Raw genomic sequence first — 19,107 nt, 5'->3', positions numbered from 1 at the left:
ATATGCACGTGGCCAATGTGCACGCGCGTACGTGCGTACGTGCGTACGTGCGTACCCGTCGCATTCTCAATGATCGGCTTCGCGCCGTAAATCGACTGCCAAACGCGCCCGAGAAGGTGCGCGGGAAATCTGGCCACTTCGGTGACGTTGGCGTGGGGCCGCGCCACCGTAAGTCGTTGGTCTCGTCGCGCGACGCAACGACGCCTCGGCCCGCGCGCCCTCACGACGACATCGCCTCTGGTGGACTACCGCGCCGGTCGTCTTACGAAGCGTGCTGGCGCCGATTTGCAGCGGTGCTCGCGAGCGTGTGTGCGGGGCAATGGGTTAACTTACCTGTAAACTGGCATTCAATGCGGCGCCAAAGCCAAGGCCAGCCTGCATGCTCTTCATCAGCGATGGACTTCTGTGGTGTGAAATTAGGCCGGGATGCGGTGGGGATGGGGGGGGGGGGCAGGGGAAGGGGTGGGTGGGGAGGGCGATATGGCAAGCATCAGAAAGACAGTTGTCATTGGCCCCATTAATGAGACTTGACAGAATAGGGAAGAGCGTAGACAAAGCTTACCACACATTAACCCCCGACAAAATATAAATATTAAAATCTGTCCAAGCAGAGCTCCCGCGCCTCCCTCTTAAGAGTTCGCAACTGCCTCTAAAAGCGGTGTAAATTTTCGGTGGGTGAAGCAATATAAGCGAGCTTCAATTATGGGGAGGGGGGGAGAGCGGCTGAGTAATGTGCTAATACCACCGTTTTTGGACTTAAAATGAGCTGCCTTGTCGCAAAAAAGAGATATTTTTGCAGATAAAGGCACATTTCCTTGACTGATCAAGCCCGAGGGGCACCAGCAAATTACATGGGGGTACTCGTGTACGCACGTAAGCGTGCCGTTTAACAGCACGACAACAAATGATAACGTGCCGGCGAGTGACGGAGGCCTGGACACTCGCCACTGCTGGCGAGGGCCGTGGCATCGAGAGGCGAGATGGGACATCTCGAGGAAAGCAAGTGGCCAACTCACTTCCTCCCCAGGGTCAGGGCAAAGCACGAATGGCGCGCCGCTCCCTTGCGGGCATTTCCCCGCCTCGTCAGCTCACGTCTAACAACAAACTTAGAACGTGCATTTGAAAAAGACATTTTCCCATCCATATTAATAAAAACATCGGCGGCGAGGGGTGGCGTTGCAGCCGGACAGGGTGGAAATGCGCACGAGTGGGATGAAGCGAGGCCACGGTGCAGATGGAGCAGAGCATGCATGCGCACGCGCAGACAAGCGAGCGAGTCAAGCGAGCAAGCGAACTGAGCGAGGGTGCATGAGTGAGGTGGGGGGGGCCGCGCCGGTGGGCCGGCGCGGCGGCCGCCGACGCCCGCAGCCGCCTCGCCGCCTTACTGGAGCGTGAACCCTGCGAGGGACACGTCGGAGGCCAGCTGGCCGAGCTTGCGTGGTCGGCCGGGTTGGCAGTGGCGCGCCCGCTGAAACTCGGACTCGTCCACGGTCCAGAACGAGCCGTACTGGTCCTCCACGCGCACAAAGCACTTGTGCACCGACAGGTTCGTGCGCACCGCGCCCTTCGCGAGCGGCGGCGGCGGCGGCAGGGTCCGCGTCGGGGTCAGGCGGGGCAGCGGGGGGCAACAGTGGGCAGAAGCGAGCGGCCATTGGCGGAAGCAATGCGGTTGGGCGGAAAGCGGCAGAATTTGGGGGTGCCGTGTCGCGGAGTTCCGGATCGGGAAGCGGCATGGCGGCCGGCAAATGGCGGGGTTTATTGAGCGGCGCATGCAGAAAACAAAAACACACACAGCAAAAGTAAATAAAAAATTACATGAGGAAAAAAACACAAAGAACATATGATATCTCGAGCATGTAGTTTTCCAAGCTTGTCACACCTGGGGAAATGTGTACAGGAGAATACTTTGAAATTTCAAAGAGCATTATAAAAAAATAATAAAGCACTGAAGCGGTAGCAATCTAAATTCAGCCATTATCGGAGGTTACCATTGCAAATGTATTCCATTACAACAAATTGTGCGTTGTGTTTTGACAAGCATGGCACATGCGGATGGAAAAAAAAACCGCGCGTATGCGCACACAAATAAGCAGTTGGGGCAGAGCACAAAGACAGAATGGTCCCTTGTCAAACCTGCCGGGACGTCACCCGATCAACATAAATGCCCCACTGGATGGCAGAGTTCACCGCCGTTTCATGAAACATTATCATGATCCAGCATGGACTGTAGTTGTTTTGACAGGGCAATGTCTTATCTGGTTTGATAAGGTGCGGGCTCTCTCCCGAGCAGAAGCAAAAGCGCGCCTGACTTGAAAGCGGTGGTCGCGACGCACGGCTGGGGCCGAGGCGGCAGCGTCGCCGGCCAGCACAGGCACCAAGCAAAGCGCAGCGGGGTGACGGGGAGGGGAGGGGGTGTTGCGAGATCCTGCCCAGCTCCTGCGTCTCAAAAGAATCTGAGGGAACCGTTCCCAAAGCAGGAGGGGCATTCTGATCGAGCCAGCGGCGGCTCCTGGCTCCAGGGTGAGAAGGCAACTGCCGGGGTCCACCTCGGGGCTTTTCCAGTCGCAGCTTAACGGCATCGCGATGACGACGATGGTGATGGCGACGAGTGGATGGACGAGGACGATGATCGCCAAGTGGGACTTGACAAGTCTTTGGAAAATTATGTAATTTTGGTGATCGCCGGACACGTCGCCGAGTTACAATTTAAATTATTCTTTCAATGACTCTACGTATAGTTGTTTTTAAGGAACGCTCCAAATATGATGATAACAATAATACGACGATGATAATCGTGATCATGTAATGAATGATGATAGTGATCATGTAATGAACGATGATGATGATGATGATGCAGCACTGGAGCTGGGCCCCCTTCCAGAAGGCAGGTTTCTCCTGGGAAGCTGCAGAAAATCTCCCGACGTTGGTGAAGCCACAACAGTCACCGGCGTTCCAATTACTCGGCGAATCCAAGCGCGGTCATTTATCAACGGGGATCTGGAAAAACCCGGAGCGGAGTCTTTAGCCTCCTCAGCCTAAACCCACGAGGGCGCTTACCGAGGACACGGGAGCGTAACGGCGCGGGACAAGCTGTTGCGGCTGCGGCAGGCGGACATGCAAAAGCTGACTCGGCTCGCCACACCGAACACGGAAAGCAAGCAGCAGAGGTGCGCGTTGGTGGATGCTGGCACGTGCGCGCCGACGCGTCGAGGAGTTGATCCACTCCGCTCGATGCGGTTCCACGGGATTAGCGTCTCCCGTTCTTTTTCGTCGCAGGCTTTTGGAGCAGCCCAACGTACCCAGTGATTTTCTGCGGCCTTCGCTTTTGGAACTCTAGCTCGTCCACCGTCCAGACGGCTCCTTTTACGTTCTCGACACGAACGAAACACTTGTGCAGGCTGAGATTGTGCCTCACAGCGTTCTTCATTACGAGCAGCGTTCGGGAGAGGGGAGGTGAAAGGGGTGGGGGGGCATCAGTGCAGCGCAAGGGGGAGAAAAGAGAGAGTAAAAAAACTACAAACAAGAAACACGACCGCGGGTTGTGCGGTACAGCTCTCCGACGTGTTTTCGAGGGGACTGCAGCGCGCGCGTTCATTGGCACGACCGCTTAAAGATTTTCCCAAGGATTCCGATTTCTGCATGCAGTGCGGTCCAACCCGGAAACACGCCGGCAGAGCTAGGACACGAGCAACGACGCAAACTTTCGTGACGCTCAACTCAAACGCCGCCTTACGCTCCAATCTCAGGTCACACAAATGTCAATCACCACTGCGAGTAAAACAAAAACTGCCGCTGCCGCGCAGCTACGAGTGCCACAATGACTCAAAGGGCGCTGCCTCTGTAGTAAGTCTCTTTTTAATAACGCGTGCTATTTATCGGCGGGCGCCTTTCATGCAACACTTTGTAATGCATCTCCAACCACGCGCGGTCTATCCAATCTGCAAAGTCATGTGACCCCCCCCCCACCCCGCCGTGCCATCACCAAGCCCACGCCGCAAATGAAACACTGCAACTCGGCCGTGTGTATTCCAAAAAAGATATAACTTTAAATAAAAACGAAATGCTGTATATAAACGATGGAACCATTACACGTGTTCAGCGCTTGTAATTGACGCTCCTTAGATGATGTTCACGAGACTCGTCAATGGAGAGTTGTTTCCGCATAAATCAGACACAAAGAGGCGTGGAACTGCAGCAGCGTGTGCCATGTTGTCTAAAGCGTCACAATTACGGTTGTACCAATTCCACACACGCCATGTCCACCGTCGTTTTCGGATGTCTCTCGCGCAGCGCCGGGATATAATTTATTTTTCTTTTCTTCTTTACTTTCAGGCCTTTTCTACCGTAGGCCCGGTCACGGTTAGCTCATTTTGCCTTGAGTGAGGAGGAAGACAGGGCTAGGGATCTCGGTGATCCATTATCCCCCGCATGCCTGTCGGGTCCACGCCTGTCCTCCTGGCTACAGAGAAATCTCCGAACGCAAGTGGCCAATATCTGCTGTCTCTCGCAGTTCCCTTGCCATGACCTTCAACCGACAAATTTACATGAGACCTTTCTGTCTCATTCTCTCGGCACAATTTCCATATTATAATTACATTTTATGTCCGATGAGTCATCGGAAGCAAGAAGGCAAATCGCGCATCCCCCGTTCCACCCCTGCTTCACGCACTTCTTAGAGCAGAATAAGTTTTATTATTATTATTGCTATTACGCTATGTAAATGGTATGTTTGGTCTGTGTACAATGCGGTTCACGATTACAAATATGTTATCTAATTTTCCGTCAGTGGCGCGCACAGCTGTTAACGACGCTGTAATAATCACAAGGGGTGCACTTTATTGAGGGGGCAGTCCTTTGGGAAGGCGATTTGAAATCACAAGGACTTCCCTATTAACATATCGTATCTTTTGCGATCCTTTGTTTGCGGCACCTTGAGAAAAACAATTTTGGTTTATACGCATCACGTAAAAAAAAAATAGACGGTCGACTTGATTTTATACAGCCCTTTACGTTAAGCCACTCTTGGATGGGTGATGGCCTTCCCTCCCAAGCTATTTCGGTCACGTAGGTTGCTTGATCATACTTCACCGTGCTGGACATTACAGATTGATGCCAGCACCAGTTCAGATCATTGCTTGCCACTGATCGAAATCACCACGGTGACTTCATCATCAGCAGCCATGATCGATCCCTTGCTGGATGAGTGCTGCTCCAAGCTGTTGCCGTGCTCTCCGCGGCCCCCCACCCCCAACACCATCCCCCCCCCCCCCCCATTTAGAATATGAACAAAAGGCGTGCATGCAAATCTAGTTGCATTTTCACTTTTTAATGGCTTTATTGCTGTGCAGTCTTGTGTCGTATATATCCTTCCAGTTGTCATTATATGTTCTTCTTACTGCTCTGCCTCCCAAGAGCATTCCAGACGTAAATGTAATCCCTTGTTTTCCCCTTTTCCCATTGTGTTTGCTTGTTCACCCGTCAATTCACATCTCGTGCCACCGTCCCCAGCCACTCGCGAGTCTCTTGTCGACTGCAGGCATGAGCTGCCCGTGCAACGGTAAATGCCAGACATGTTTTCGTATGTTTATTGTCACTGCTTGTAAATGTCTTGAGGTGTTTGTCTCTGTCCCTGTCAGCGGCATGTCAGCCGGCGTAAGCTCTTTCCCCATCAGGTTGTCACTAAAGTTTGAATAATGCGCATACCGCACCGCACGCTGATTTAGCTTCATTGCACCGGCAGACGTACGCGCAAACCGTAAACAGCACGCGGTGTCCCTGCTATGCATTCTCAGAGTGCCTGCCATTATCATCATCAGCCCTGATCTATTCACTGCTGGATGAATGCCTCTCGAAGCTGTTGCCACGTCCCGTTATACATTCTCACAGTGCCTCCGTCATCATCATCATCATCAGCAGCAGCACCAGCCACCATCTATCTACTGCTGAATGACAGTCTCCTAAGCTCTCGCCATCCGTCACTCGATTTATCTTTGATTTAACGTCGATTTGTCCGACAGTTTGGATTTCTCATGTGGCACCGTTGTTTTTGTTCTGATTTTCACATCTTCATTGCTTAGCGTTATTTTGTTTTATTCCTTTTGTTTTGCATTTGTCATTTTCGTGACGCGTGCGACATTCGTAGCAAAACGAGACTCATTCTGGTCTCTTGAAGGTCTCAGCAGGTTCAATAATGTCAACTAGGAACTTGAACCGTCTCACAATGAAACAATCCATCTATCCCGTTGCACGTCAGTTGATCTCTTTGCTCCCACCTATTTGTGTGTCTGCGTGCTCGAGAACAAACACACAACCTTATGCATTGAAATGAAATAATTGCATGTGTGCACATGTGCGCACACACTCACAAACACAAAGATCCCCCGTATAGCTTTAACAGACTGTTTGGCAAACGCTTTTAGCGAGCGCCAATGAATGCCGGCCAGCACACGGGGGAGTGAGTGGCCGGCACCACGCCCGACCGCCTTTGTCTCCCTAGTGGCGATGTTTACATATCACACTAGGTAATCATCTGAGACTAAGACGACCTAGGGGAGACCCAGGACCGGTTGAAATAATAGTCACTGGTGTTGGCCGTGAACAGGTATCGAACTCGGGCCATAGGGTTTGTAGCACAGCACGCTAACCGCTGCACGACTGCTCCCCACAAAGACAAAGATCCCCCGTATAGCCTTAAAAGACTGTAGGGGCAAGTGCTATTAGCGAGCACCTATAAAGGCCGGCACGGCACACGAGGGGTTGGGGTGGCCAACACCACGCCCGGCCACCTCTGTCTCCCTAGTAGCGATGTTTACACATCGCACCAGGTACTATTTTAAGGCTGAGTCGACCTAGGGGAGGCCCAGGACCGGTTCAGATAATCGTCACTGGTGTTGGCCGTGAGCGGGTTCGTAGCGCAGCGCGCTGACCGCTGCACTACCGGTCCCCACACACACACGCACACACACACGTTACAAAGTCCCAAGCCACTGAAGGCAATGCATAACTTGCAACTATTTTCATACATTTGTTTGCTTTCAATGTGCGTGACTCAATTTATGTCTAGTAGGGTCTCTCTCTATATATAACAAATAAGTGAGAAATATTACATTTGTTTAATCTCATTGACAGTTGCTTTTCTGTCCCCCATGGCCCAAGAGGCATAGTTCACCGTGTGACTGACTATAAAGGAGTTTTTTTTAAAGCCGTGATATTTTTAAATAAATAAATAAACAGTATAACCCCCTTTTTTTAATAAGAAGAAAGTTTGGTTGAGTGAAGTTTAAATATTCAACAGCTTAAAATGAAAACATGTCATCATGCACAAGACAAGCTAACAGGAACTGAAAGGTAAAGAGGTTGGGCAAAGGGACGTGAGTGCACAGAATCCGAAGCAGCGCCCTGCGCCGCTGCAACGCGCTATCTGTGAAACGCTCAAAGTAGGGGACGTGACATCTTTTTGAAACTGATGTCGTTTTTTGTGATCGCCTGACACGTCATTGAGTTAGATTTTCAACTTTTCCTTCCATTGCTCTGCGTTCGGGTGGGTGAGTTTTTTTGAAATAAAAAAAATAATTCCCCGTGCCCCAAATATTCATGGCACATTCAATATTCAAGCTTCTAACAATGACAATAATATGATCACGGTGATCATGGCAATGATGAGATGCTGGCGGCGATGATGATGACGACGACGACAATTTTGACTTTCTCTATTACCATTGCCGGGTTGATGACGTTATTTGTAAAAGCTTTAATTTTTAAATGTATAACCCGCAACGCAGTGACCTGGATCCTGGAATGAATTGTGTCACAACATTGCAAGGACTGCTACACAACGGACTCACCAGAGACGGAGTCTCCTCTTACCCCCTCAATACACTTCCTCTCACTCGGTAAAGGCGCAGCCCCGTTGCGAGTGGCGATTCGTGCTCCCGCTGGCGGACGGGCCTCCACGAGAAGGAGCCAGCCCAAGGCAGCCCCCTTCTAGAGGAGGGTACTTGGGCATACTCTCTTTCAAGCTGGCCAATGTTTTTGTAAAATATCATCATCAGAATCTTTTATTTAGGCTGGAGGAGGAATCCGAGAGAGCTATGAGGCTCTTTTTCACAGGCGTCCACAAGTAATGGGCGTATGAAAAATAAGAATAGGTTTTACCCTTTCTGGCAAATACAACTTTACCCCACCACCACCACATGCCGGTACACTAACTGTGGTTTATGCTCTCGGGGTGGACAGATGGAGGAGGCGGAAGTTGGGAGAATGAATAAACCTGCACCATTGTTTCAACTGCCGCGTCGCGAGATCGAGCCGGTGACCTCTGTCTGGACTGCAAGTGCCATCCATGCGTTAACCGTTGCACTACGGCCGCCGTATTCCCCCCCCCTCCGGATTGACTCCCGAAGGCAGCAGGCCCCCCGCCCGCCGGCTCCCTCCCACTCTGAGCCCGCAGGGGAGGGGGAGAGCGGTGGGGAGACGAGGGGGCCGTTAGCCTCGTTAATATGCAATCGCCGAGGCAACCGCTAACGAACTGCCGACGATGAAAGGCCCTCGGTTCACCCTCCCTATATAATTTTTTTGCACCAGACGCCTCTTTGAGAGTTGGGATGGTTATTTCATTATTTTAGTAATACGGCCCAGTCGCATCAGAACGTCGGAGCACAAATCCCCCGCGGGCGCGATGCACTGACAGCTGCAATCCAATTGTTTTAAGCGGCTGGGTGGAGCACTGTGGGGAAGAAGTGAGGGAAACCCCCCCCCCCACACAATATAAATATATCCAGGCCGTGACATGCTGCGAGCATGGTGTAACGGTGAGCACGCTGGCCTTGCAATCGAGAGGTCGCCCGATTTCATCTCCTGGCACGGTACTTGAAAACGACGGTGAAAGTTTATTAACCATCCCCCACTCGCCCCCACAGAAATTGTTCACCCAGCGGTTGACATCTGTGAAAAAAGAGCTTCATAGCTCATCGGATTCCTCCGCTATAAATAGGATATTCTGATCTGTGGGTGCACCAGAGTTAGTGTACCGGCTGGTCGCGTGTGGCATGTTATAGTGGGGCTACTCGCAACGCTTAGGAGACGTCTGGCCGGTTTGGAAGAGTAGGCCAAAACACCCCCTAGAGACGCCCTCTTAGACCTCGCCTCCATTTAATAGAGGCCCTTATTCTGGCAGTGGTGTGAGCAAGCAATTGCAGGGCCGCACCTTCACCAGTATTATCGCTCCCACTGACTGGACGCACGCTTGCTCTAACCATGCATGCATCTGCTGCCGATTTCCACTTCCACCCCTGCTCCCTCCCTACGCCCCCCCCCCCCAATCTCTCATCTGTGGGAAAGATCTGACTAATGTTATCTTTAAGATGCATGTATAATATTTACAGCAGCGCCGGCTTCAACATCATAATTTCCACATTGGCGATGACTCAAATTTTGAGACTGCGAGGTGCCTTTCACGGGTGGTGGTGGGAAAAAAAAACTCCCATTCTAATCCCAGGTCTGCCGAAGCTGTATTTGAAATGCACACCACTTCAGTAGAGCAGAGCCTACATTACTGTCACACAGTGTGACATTACAGGCAATCAGCGTAGTGAAGGCCCATCCTCCCGCTGAAAGTATAATATCCTACCTGGCAGACAAAAAAATTAAGTGCAACTTTATACGCATATATATATACGTGTACGACTGCGCCGCTATATGGGTCAATGGGAAACGTGAAAAATAAAACAATAGCTGCTGGGCAAGGAAGCAAAACATCACAATTTGTCCCTTCCTCGTTTGTCCACGTGGAGGAAATTGTATTTTCGGATGATTGTGTTTATTTTATTGACGTTTAGAAAGAATAAAAATCACTGAATGTGCACAATAAATGTGAATCTTGCACACGACACGGACAAAGAAACCACCACCTTCATTAACAAATGCTGCCCTTGCAGGCTGAAAGAAAAAAAAAAGTGTCCAGCTCATGTGTCATGCACGGTCCTTCATTACATCCACGGGAATTATAAGCTGTATACACCGCGCATGGGTGTGTGTACGTATGGTGTACCCGTATGTACGCATGTGTGCGCGCGTGCGTTTGTCTATGTCTCCGTCCGTGTCGGTGTGCGGTTATGTTTTTATGTGTGCACATGCAGGTACGTGCAGTCACCCTCCAATAGCAACAACGACGGGAGGCAGAGGAGTAGCGCACACAACAACGAGCGGAGCGCCGGGCGGCTATATTGCAGCGAGTTGACGCAGTGGGGAGCAGAGGTGGTGCATCTGCCAGTCATCTCAGTCAGTCAAACAATGGCACCTGAGTCTGTCCCATAACTTACTGCTAGCCAGCCATCAACACTGCACGTAGCCTCAGAGTGCACCTAACCTGGCACGTGCTCGGCAGTGAGGCCACTGCCACTTCGTAGCAAACCGCAGCTGTTGTTATTGTTGTGTTTAAATGCCCGTAAAAGCGTTGCCCTTTTAACACAGGGTAAAGAGTGTGCAGGTTCCCTCCAATAAATGTGTCAACAACGCAGGGGACACCTCTGAGTAATTGGGCCGCATTGATCCCTGGTTTCTTTCCCTTTTGGAAGAAAAAAGTGCCGCAAATTAAAAATGGCATATTGTTTAAATTACAAGAAGGCATTTAGCGGAACATCAATGTGACTTTATACAAGTGCCGGGCAGTACATATGAAACGCATCCTGTTTTCACGGAACATTTAATCGCCTAATTACCGAGTCTTATGTTTTTCCCTGTCCCAAGCCGCATTTCAAGTGATCAATCACGCCCACAGGTGGTGCATCTGCCCAGTCATCTCAGTCGGTCAACTCATCACACCTGGGTCTGTCCCATGATCTCCTGCAAGCGAGCCTTTCACACTTACACGGAGCCTCAAATTGCAGCCAGTTGAGCACAAGTGACGTGGTGATGTCACCCTCCCCCCTCCCGAGTGGACAGTGGCGGCTGTTGTTGTTGACTGTTGTTGTTGACTGCTGCGTGTGTATTTCCATGCGTTTGTCTTTGTGTGTGAATGCATGTTCGGATATGTGAGTGTGCGCGTTTGAGCATGTGTCTATGTCTGCGTGCATGCGGGCATGTGCACTCGTCCGTGTGTGTGTATATGTCTATGCATATCCGCAGGTGTGTGTCTATGTATGTGTGTGCATGTCTATGGTGCCGTGCCGACCTTCATAGGTACTCGCTAACAGCACATGCCCCAACAGTCTTTCAAGGCTATAGAGGGGATCTGTGTCTTTGTCTGTGTTTGGAAACGTCCACGTTGTGTACCTTTATTTGCCTGCGCTTGCGTGTGTCTATTTGCGCGTGCTAATATGTGCAGGTGTGCTTGTGCACACGTATCGGTGCGTGCGTACGTGCGTACATTTATTTGGCGATTCAGGGGCTGCTGGGGCAAGCGCCCCACCGGGCAACTCACTCACGTACCTTCCACGTCGCAGCGTTGCGGCGGAAATACATGAACATCCGCGTGAACCAGTTGTAGATCTCGTTAAGCGTCAGCTGCCTGTCGGGAGACTCCAGAATGGCCTTCGCACAAACGGCAAATGAGGCAGACGCGTTTGGTCAGGCGCGCTTTAGACGTCGCCGGATCACCCGGGCCAAAAAAAAGAAAAAAACACAGCCCGGCGATTATTCGCGAACCGTTTCAGTGCCTTCGCCCACGGTGGGAGGAGGGCTCTCACCTGCCGTATTAAGGCGGCGTAAGTGAACGGCGGCCTCACTTCGGCGTTCATGTAGAACTCGTAATTCTGAGCGAGGTCTGCCAGAGAGTGAGAGAGGGAGGGGGGGAGGGAGGCAGACGAGGCAAAGCGTAATGCAATCACTGTAAGTGTCCGACGAGAGATTGTTCTTTAGCCGCGTCTCCATCAACGACGCACGCGGTGCCGCGTTTGGTGGCGATGTAGCGTACGTGTCAAATGCGGCACACGCACAGAGGGACACGCGCATGTCTGTCTGTGTGTGTCTTTGGAGTCACTGGGGAGACAAAGGCGGTCGGGCGTGGTGCTAGCCACCCACCCCCTCGTGTGCCGTGCCGGCCTTCGTAGGTGCTACTCGCTAACAGCACTTGCCCCAACAGTCTGTTAAGGCTACACGGGGGATCTTTGTCTTTGCAAAGGTTAGCACGCTGGACTACGAACCCAGCGACCCGAGTTAGATTCCTGCTCACTACCAACACCAATCACGATTATCTGAATCGGTCCTGTAGGAGAGCGCTCTTTCGCTGCTGCTGCTGCTGCTCCCACTGGTTAAGATTGCCACGCTCCAGCCGTCCATGCTACCGACTTCCTGCCCCTGTTCAAGTCCAAAAAGCTCAATATCTACCTCTTCTCCTCTGCCTATCACTGACTTTCTCCCATTATTTATCAAATAATTCCGATTGCATCTCACTTAAAAACCGTGCAAACACCCCACACTCCTGCAATTGTGATGCCCTTGTCCCTGCCCTTTGAGCACTGTCTTGAGATACAGTCACAATTAGATGCTAATAGCCAAGTATCATTATACTGTAAGGGTGGTAAAAATATTTCAAGAATAAGGTATTGCTAAATAGTGTCACATACAAAACATCATCCATTAAGAATCTATATCTCGGCCTCGGTATAAGATTATTTTTACATGCTGATCATAAATGTACATATGTATGTTGAACTTCTTTTCGCACTGTACGTAGTCAACCGTGGTAATCGGTTGGACTTGACACTAAACACGAGAGGAAATTCTAAAGGAATGAGTTTTATTGCATGCATCCATGCATCTATACTCTTAATCGTGTTACCATTTTGTTGTTTAAAGATATGTTTACCTGCTGCTCAGCATCACATAGGCACCTCCGATTAGCACGTATGGTGTGAAATAAGTTCAACATACATACATATACAGTAAAACCTTGGATTGTGAGCATAATTCGTTCCGGAAACGTGTTTGTAATCCAAAGCACTCGTATATCAAAGCACTCGTATATCAGTTGTGATCACGTGACGCTCGGCAGACAAAGCGTGTCCATACTACTCGTATTGCAAGACCTTCGCTCGTTTATCAAATTAATTTTATTTAAAAAAAATTGCTCATCTTGCAAAACACTCGCAGGCCAAGTTACTCGCAATCCAAGGTTTTACTGTATAACATAAATTATACTTTAGACAAGGGGAAGCAGTGGCACAGAAGTTATCACACTACACTATGGATCTGGCCTACTCGAGTATGATTCACAACCATGACTAAAATCGGTGGCGAGGGGTGCTATGAACAAGTCCCGGGCATGTCTTTCACCAATCAACACCGACCAGTGTGGTGAAGTACGGCAACAAGAAAAAAAATATGACACTATTTGGGGAGGCCTTCACCCAGAAGTAGATTGACAAAGGGATGAAACATCTTCTCGTTATTATTATTGTATTTAGAGTAATACGTTTGACACTCATAGACAGAAACACAACGTGGGTATGTATATATATCATCTAAATGTGAGACTGTGTGTTGACGGTGATGTATAAAGGGAGATGAATCCCCCTGGAGTAGAGCAGCATCTGGTCACAGAAAGCATCAAATGAGAATACGGCGATTTTCCGCGTTTTCCAACTTTGGGCGATGATTCCCACACATGAAAGCCTCCTCTTGAAAACAACATCTCCGGGCACTTCACTAATAATATAATCTGTCAAGCTCACTTAGCGCAACGGGGGTTTACTAGCTGGATGATGACGTTGCTGAATCTCATCGTGGTGTGGCCAAGGCTAGATTTGAATCCGTGTCGGTCTGCACACAAGCGGGAAGCACGTAAACCACTCCAGCCATCCGGCCCACTCGCATGTTCATGTTTTTTTTTCAGGCAAATGGCCCGGGATGTAGCTAAGCTGATAAGAGAAACAGATTCATAAACGTGGGAGATCACAATTTTAAATCCTGGCCAATTCTACAAACTAAACAATTTTATCTTACCCTTGTAAGGCCCACTGAGCTATACAGCTCTTTTTCAGAAGCGACCTGGCCACAACTGATAGCTCAACGAAGTGGCTCATCACGTGGAAATATATAGCAGCCAAATACTCTAAACGCACGTTTCTAAATGCAGAGGGGAAAGGCCAGAGGACCTGGTGAAAAATCCACGTGACCACAGGGAGAACATGCAAACTCCAAATATACAACAGGCGTCAGGGTTGGGATTGAACCCACGATCTCCTGCATACCAGGTGAGGTAGTTAATATCTCGCCACCGTGACACCCTAACTCTAACTCAGCCCCTAATCCCTCCAGGTATGGTAAATAAGGAACCACCTGGAAAGGCTGCACCAATTTCCTGGAAAGTCAAAAGTGGTCTCCCTGTGCAGAAAAAAACCAATGGGCTCCAGATGAAAGTGGAATTTTCTCTACTAGCTCACGAGCGCCCACAGAGAACACCTTAAATGATACCTTACACCTTACAGGAGCCAAAATGCACTGCATTAAGTGGCGTTTGCAGGGAAGATGTTAAACCGGTAATCTTCGACTTAACACACGACACCCGATAGCACAACCGGAAACAAAAATTGAGGAAAGAGACAAAAATACGTAACTAAAAAACTGGCAATCGAGGTGCAATCATTGGTTTCCTCTGCACAGCAATTTGAAAACTTTGCAGAAGAAGTTCTCTCAACCGCATCGTTGGGGGTCACATCAAGGGTCCAACGCTCACACGAGCGACCTCTACAACTCACGACAGGGACGGACGACCCAACACGGGCAGCAGCAGCAGCAGCACAGCTGTGGCGGCGGCGGCGACGACTACTACGACGTGACGACGGCGAAGACGTACCGGCGCTGACCGGGATGCTGTACTTGTCGGAGTGGCGCCGCCGGATGGGGCCCATGCCGGCGTGCACGCTCGAGTGGTGGTGGTGGTGGTGTTGGTGGTGGTGCGGAGGCGGCGGCAGAGGCAGCGGCCCCGGCGTGCGGCTCAGCATCGGCGGTAGCGGCGGCGGAAGGGGCGGCGGAGGGCCCGGGTTGGGGTGGGTGGCCACGCCGTGCATGACGCCCTGGGGAAGCGCGGCCAGCGGCGGCAGCGACGGCAGCGGCGGGAGCCCGCTGGGGGTGAGGGCCGTGGGCGCTGGCGTGGGCGTCGTCGGGGTCAGGGGCACGCTGTGGGAGCTCATGGAGCCCGAGCAGCCCGAGGACGCTTCGCAGGGGTTGGCGCAGCTCGCCACGCTCTTGGACAAAGTAATGGCCGACACGAGGTTCAGCTGCACGGGCGGGCACGGAGGCAAGGGAGAGTGAGTGAGTGTGTGTGTGAGTCAGTGGTTGTGTGAATTGTATTAGTGAGTGAGCGGGCAAGTGGGTGGGTTAGTCAGTCAGTCAGCGTGCGGGCGGGCGGGCGGGCAGTCAGGAGGGCGTGTGAGCGAGTCACGGGGCCAGCGAGCATGAGAGGTTGAGTGCAGGTGGCTGCACGCGTAGCTGCAGTGAGAAGTGTTATTATTAAGGGAATAGCCGGTCGGGTGGGTGGGTGGTTAGGTGGGTGGATCGGCCACTTGATCGGAGAAGGGGTGAGCAAGTGCGCGAGTGCATGAGTGAGCCGGTAGACGTGCGGAGTGAGTGGATGTGTGAGAGAACGAGCGGGCGAGTGGGGACCACATTGAGAGAGGAAAAAAAAAAACCTCCAGCGAGAAAATTCAGTGGAGAACACGAGAACACAAAGAAATAATACAACTAAAGAGGCAGTTAATTTGTAGGGGGTCATATTAAAAACATTAATACTAAACAGATACAGAACAAGTAATTTAAAAGTGAAACTGGTGGTGGAAAAACAATAAAACTGAAAAATAAAAAAGCAGCGCATTAATAAAGTGCATTGCATGTAAGCAAGACGAAACTGATAACACTTCGGATTAAAAAAAAAAGGTATTATTAATGGGAACATTTTCTAAATCATTAATTTTTGATGGCACGGCAGAATGCGGCAGTGAACTGCCAATATTTACAGCTTCGTGTCGTTAGCAAACGGGATTTTTGCTTGTTGGGGATTTGCAGGATGCACGGTTAACTGCGGCTGCGGCCTTCAATTTCCATCTGCGAGCCTCCAATCAGCCGGAAAACAACACATCGACCCCGCCACCTCGGCCGATTAGTGCTGTCGGGTTTGGAGGGGGTGGTGTGGAGGAGAGGGGGGGAGAGGCCCTCCCTCCATAAATACAGCCCCCGCTATCGGAAAACAGGCCCAAATTGGAAAATTAGCCGGAGGGAACGTGAGTTTCCAATTAGAGTAGGCGAGCGATGTGAAGACAAAAAAAACGCAAGAGAGGGAGAGAGATCGGGGGAAAGCGGGGGGGGGGGGGTTGGATGATGAGAAAAATTGCAAACGTCAAATTAATGGCAACGGGACAGGTTAAGAGAGCAGCAGAGATGTCATGTTCATGAGTGGGCGTGTTTGCAGACTGATTATTCCCAATTGGATAGCAAGGCGATAGAGAAGGGGCGGCGGTGGTGGTGGTAGGGGGGGCAGGGCAGGTTGGGGGGGGGGGGGTTGTAGGGGGCGGGGGGGGGTGTAGGGGGCCGGGGGGGGGCGCTAACAAAAGTGAAAGCTTTTTCAGAGTGGGCCATCAAAAAAAACCTTGTCACTGTAAGCCTATGTCATCCCCCTTCCCTCTAGCAATGAACTTGATCACCGGTCGCATCAAACACAGGTTGTGCGCGCTCATCCTGGGGCGGACGGAGGACACGCGGTAACTAAACACGTGCGTCGGCATCAATGCCGCCTAATGGGCGGCGGCGGCACGCCACTTGGGGCTTTATTTGCTCCGCGCCGGACTCGGTTGCGATGCTTTAAAATTCGAGGGTCGGGGGGACAAGACGGGGACCCGGCGGCCATCCATCATTATTTCCGAGAGGGCCGCGTGGGCCGGCGCGCCGGGATAACTCACGGGCTGCGGGGTCGGCTTGGGCTCCGAGGGCCTCATGTGGAGGTGCGACATCATGGCCTGCAGGCGGTCCCGCTCCTTCGACAGCTGAGCAACATCGCGGGGGGGAAAAAAGCGCTCGGCGTGGGCAAGAGGCGAAGGCTCACGCGAAAAAAAAAAAAAGGATGGCGGCGTGCGCTCAAAAGAAAGGGAAGAAGATTAAAAAAAAAGCGAGACGCCAAAAATAAAACGGAGCAAACATCTCCCGTCGCACAACACGCACGTCGTTCTGCGTAACGATTTACCGACATAATGGGGCACCCTCGGGAATTTTCCGCCTCCCCCTTTTTTTTTATTTTGGTAACAAGCTGTAAATGATATGCGGCAAAAAATAAAAAAGAACCCAGGAAAATAATAAAGAACCGCGCAAACTCCTTTCCCCCCCCCGCCCCCCCGATAGTCCACCGGTTGAACGGAATGGTAATGCGATGTGCGTGCCCGTCGGAGAGAGAGCGGGCTGCCCTAACAAGGGCGGCGGCATGGCGGCGTTAAGTAGGCCCTCGGAGCGCGGCCCGAGCGCCCCCCCACAGGAGGCTGTCACGGGGGGGCGGGGGGGGCGGGGAGCCGCTCCTCACCGCGTGTGGCGCCGGGATGAGGCAACGGGAGTTCCCTCTCCGCGCCCCGCTCCCCTTCCCGGCGAACACGGCCCTCGCGCGGGAAGCGTCATTACTCGCGCGCCGGGGTCGGCTGGCCCGGCCAAATTCGGGTGGCGCGGCGCCATTCGTCAAGCTCAGCGTTGTTATTTATTTCTTTGCTCCCTTCCTTACCGCTGCCACCACCGCCCCCACCGCCACCAGCCGCGATCGCTTTCCACACGATTTTGCCTTTTATTTAGGCGTAACGACGCAAAACTTGTCAGGGGCGACCCGCGGCGGTGTGGACGGCGGACTGCCGTGGAGGCGGCCTGCTAAGGCTCGAGCCGCGCTCTCTCTCTCCCTGCATCTCGTGGGACGATGCCACCGCGACTCCCGTCCTTGCACGCATCGTCGAACTGGGGTATTGTTGGCATAGGATGCACTTTTGTGTGACGAAAAGCCGCCGTGGCTCCCACAACCCTCCAGGGACCCCCCCCCCCACTCGGTTTTCTTCAAACGCCAAACCAAAAGGGATTTTGTTGAGGACCAACAACGACCACCCAGTTGAGTTTGTTGATTTACCTATTGCTCTAAATTTTTTGGGAAAACTGATTTTGTGTTTTTTGTTTTAAAGAGAAACCAGTGAAAGGCCTGTTACAGTAGGATAGATAAGCAACAGTTAATGCCTTTGTATCGACGTCCCTGTAGACACCAATTATTTAATTGTTCTCATTATTGCTCCTCCCATCACCAATCAGTTGTAGAAAGTGTAGAGTTCAATGTAATCTGACTACCTACTTGGTGGGGAAATGATCATGTGTAGCGAAACGTCCTTCCCATAGGAATGTGGAATTGTCACCACTGATTCCAGGCCACAAATAAAATCAATAGCAGTGCGTGTGGTTAATGCAGACATGATTCCTTGCAAAAGGTTTATGTTTTGTGTTTGAAGGGTAAAACCTATTCTTATACTTTGATACTGGCAAGAAAGGTCCCATGTTTTAAAATCAGTACCACTCCATGCACATTTGACTTTTGACTCTGTGGGCAAAGTTTACCATGTGCCATCAGCGGCGTTAATTAGTGATGATACATATTTAAAATATATATGAGTCAATGATGAGTGGACAAAAGTAATCAATTGTGAAAAGAGGACCATGACCACTACCCACCACAGACTAAATTAACTAATTCTGACTCAAGACGCGGACTGAGATAACATAGTAACATCATCGTGGGACAAACAATGGTCTTCGGTCCCTACGTGGATGTAAAAAGGATTGACCGACTTCACCGATTGACTGTCTCGATAATATTGGTGGGGGGAGGGCGAGCACGAGGGGGATATTACAAGCCCCCTCAAAACCAAAATTGAATAGCTAAGAGTCGGCTGAGTGTTCGACTGCTTTCATCGACTCAATATCAAGTCATCGAGGGCAACGATGTTGATGGCATCACACCTCGCCAATGCTTTCTATCCTCCGGCACCCGCCATGTCTGGTGCCCGCTGCACGGCAGACACACAGCGGGGACTTCCGAGATCCATCCCTAAAAGTTGACTATGCCGAGAAAATTACAGAAATTATCATCCGCAGGCCCGATGA

General features: G+C 51.2%; 1 protein-coding gene across 1 annotated transcript in view; it reads right to left on the bottom strand.

Moving 5' to 3' along the window:
- Window positions 1–19,107, bottom strand: part of LOC116942402 (forkhead box protein P2) — a 188,160-nt gene that overhangs the window by 23,141 nt on the left and 145,912 nt on the right. The window contains exons 10-15 of the mRNA XM_032954289.2: window positions 16,893–16,976; window positions 14,795–15,218; window positions 11,685–11,761; window positions 11,428–11,529; window positions 1,386–1,564; window positions 334–403 (exon numbers count right to left, since the gene is read on the bottom strand). Of these exons, the coding sequence (XP_032810180.1) occupies window positions 334–403; window positions 1,386–1,564; window positions 11,428–11,529; window positions 11,685–11,761; window positions 14,795–15,218; window positions 16,893–16,976 (936 nt within the window). The remainder of the gene's footprint in view (window positions 1–333; window positions 404–1,385; window positions 1,565–11,427; window positions 11,530–11,684; window positions 11,762–14,794; window positions 15,219–16,892; window positions 16,977–19,107) is intronic.

The sequence above is a fragment of the Petromyzon marinus genome, chromosome 14, assembly GCF_048934315.1.
Source record: "Petromyzon marinus isolate PM22_M1 ecotype Great Lakes invasive population chromosome 14, UKy_Petmar_22M1.pri1.0, whole genome shotgun sequence".
Classification (NCBI taxonomy): Eukaryota; Metazoa; Chordata; class Hyperoartia; order Petromyzontiformes; family Petromyzontidae; genus Petromyzon; species Petromyzon marinus.
Note: the sequence above shows the minus strand (reverse complement) of the source record. Positions and strands in the feature narration are given on the sequence as shown.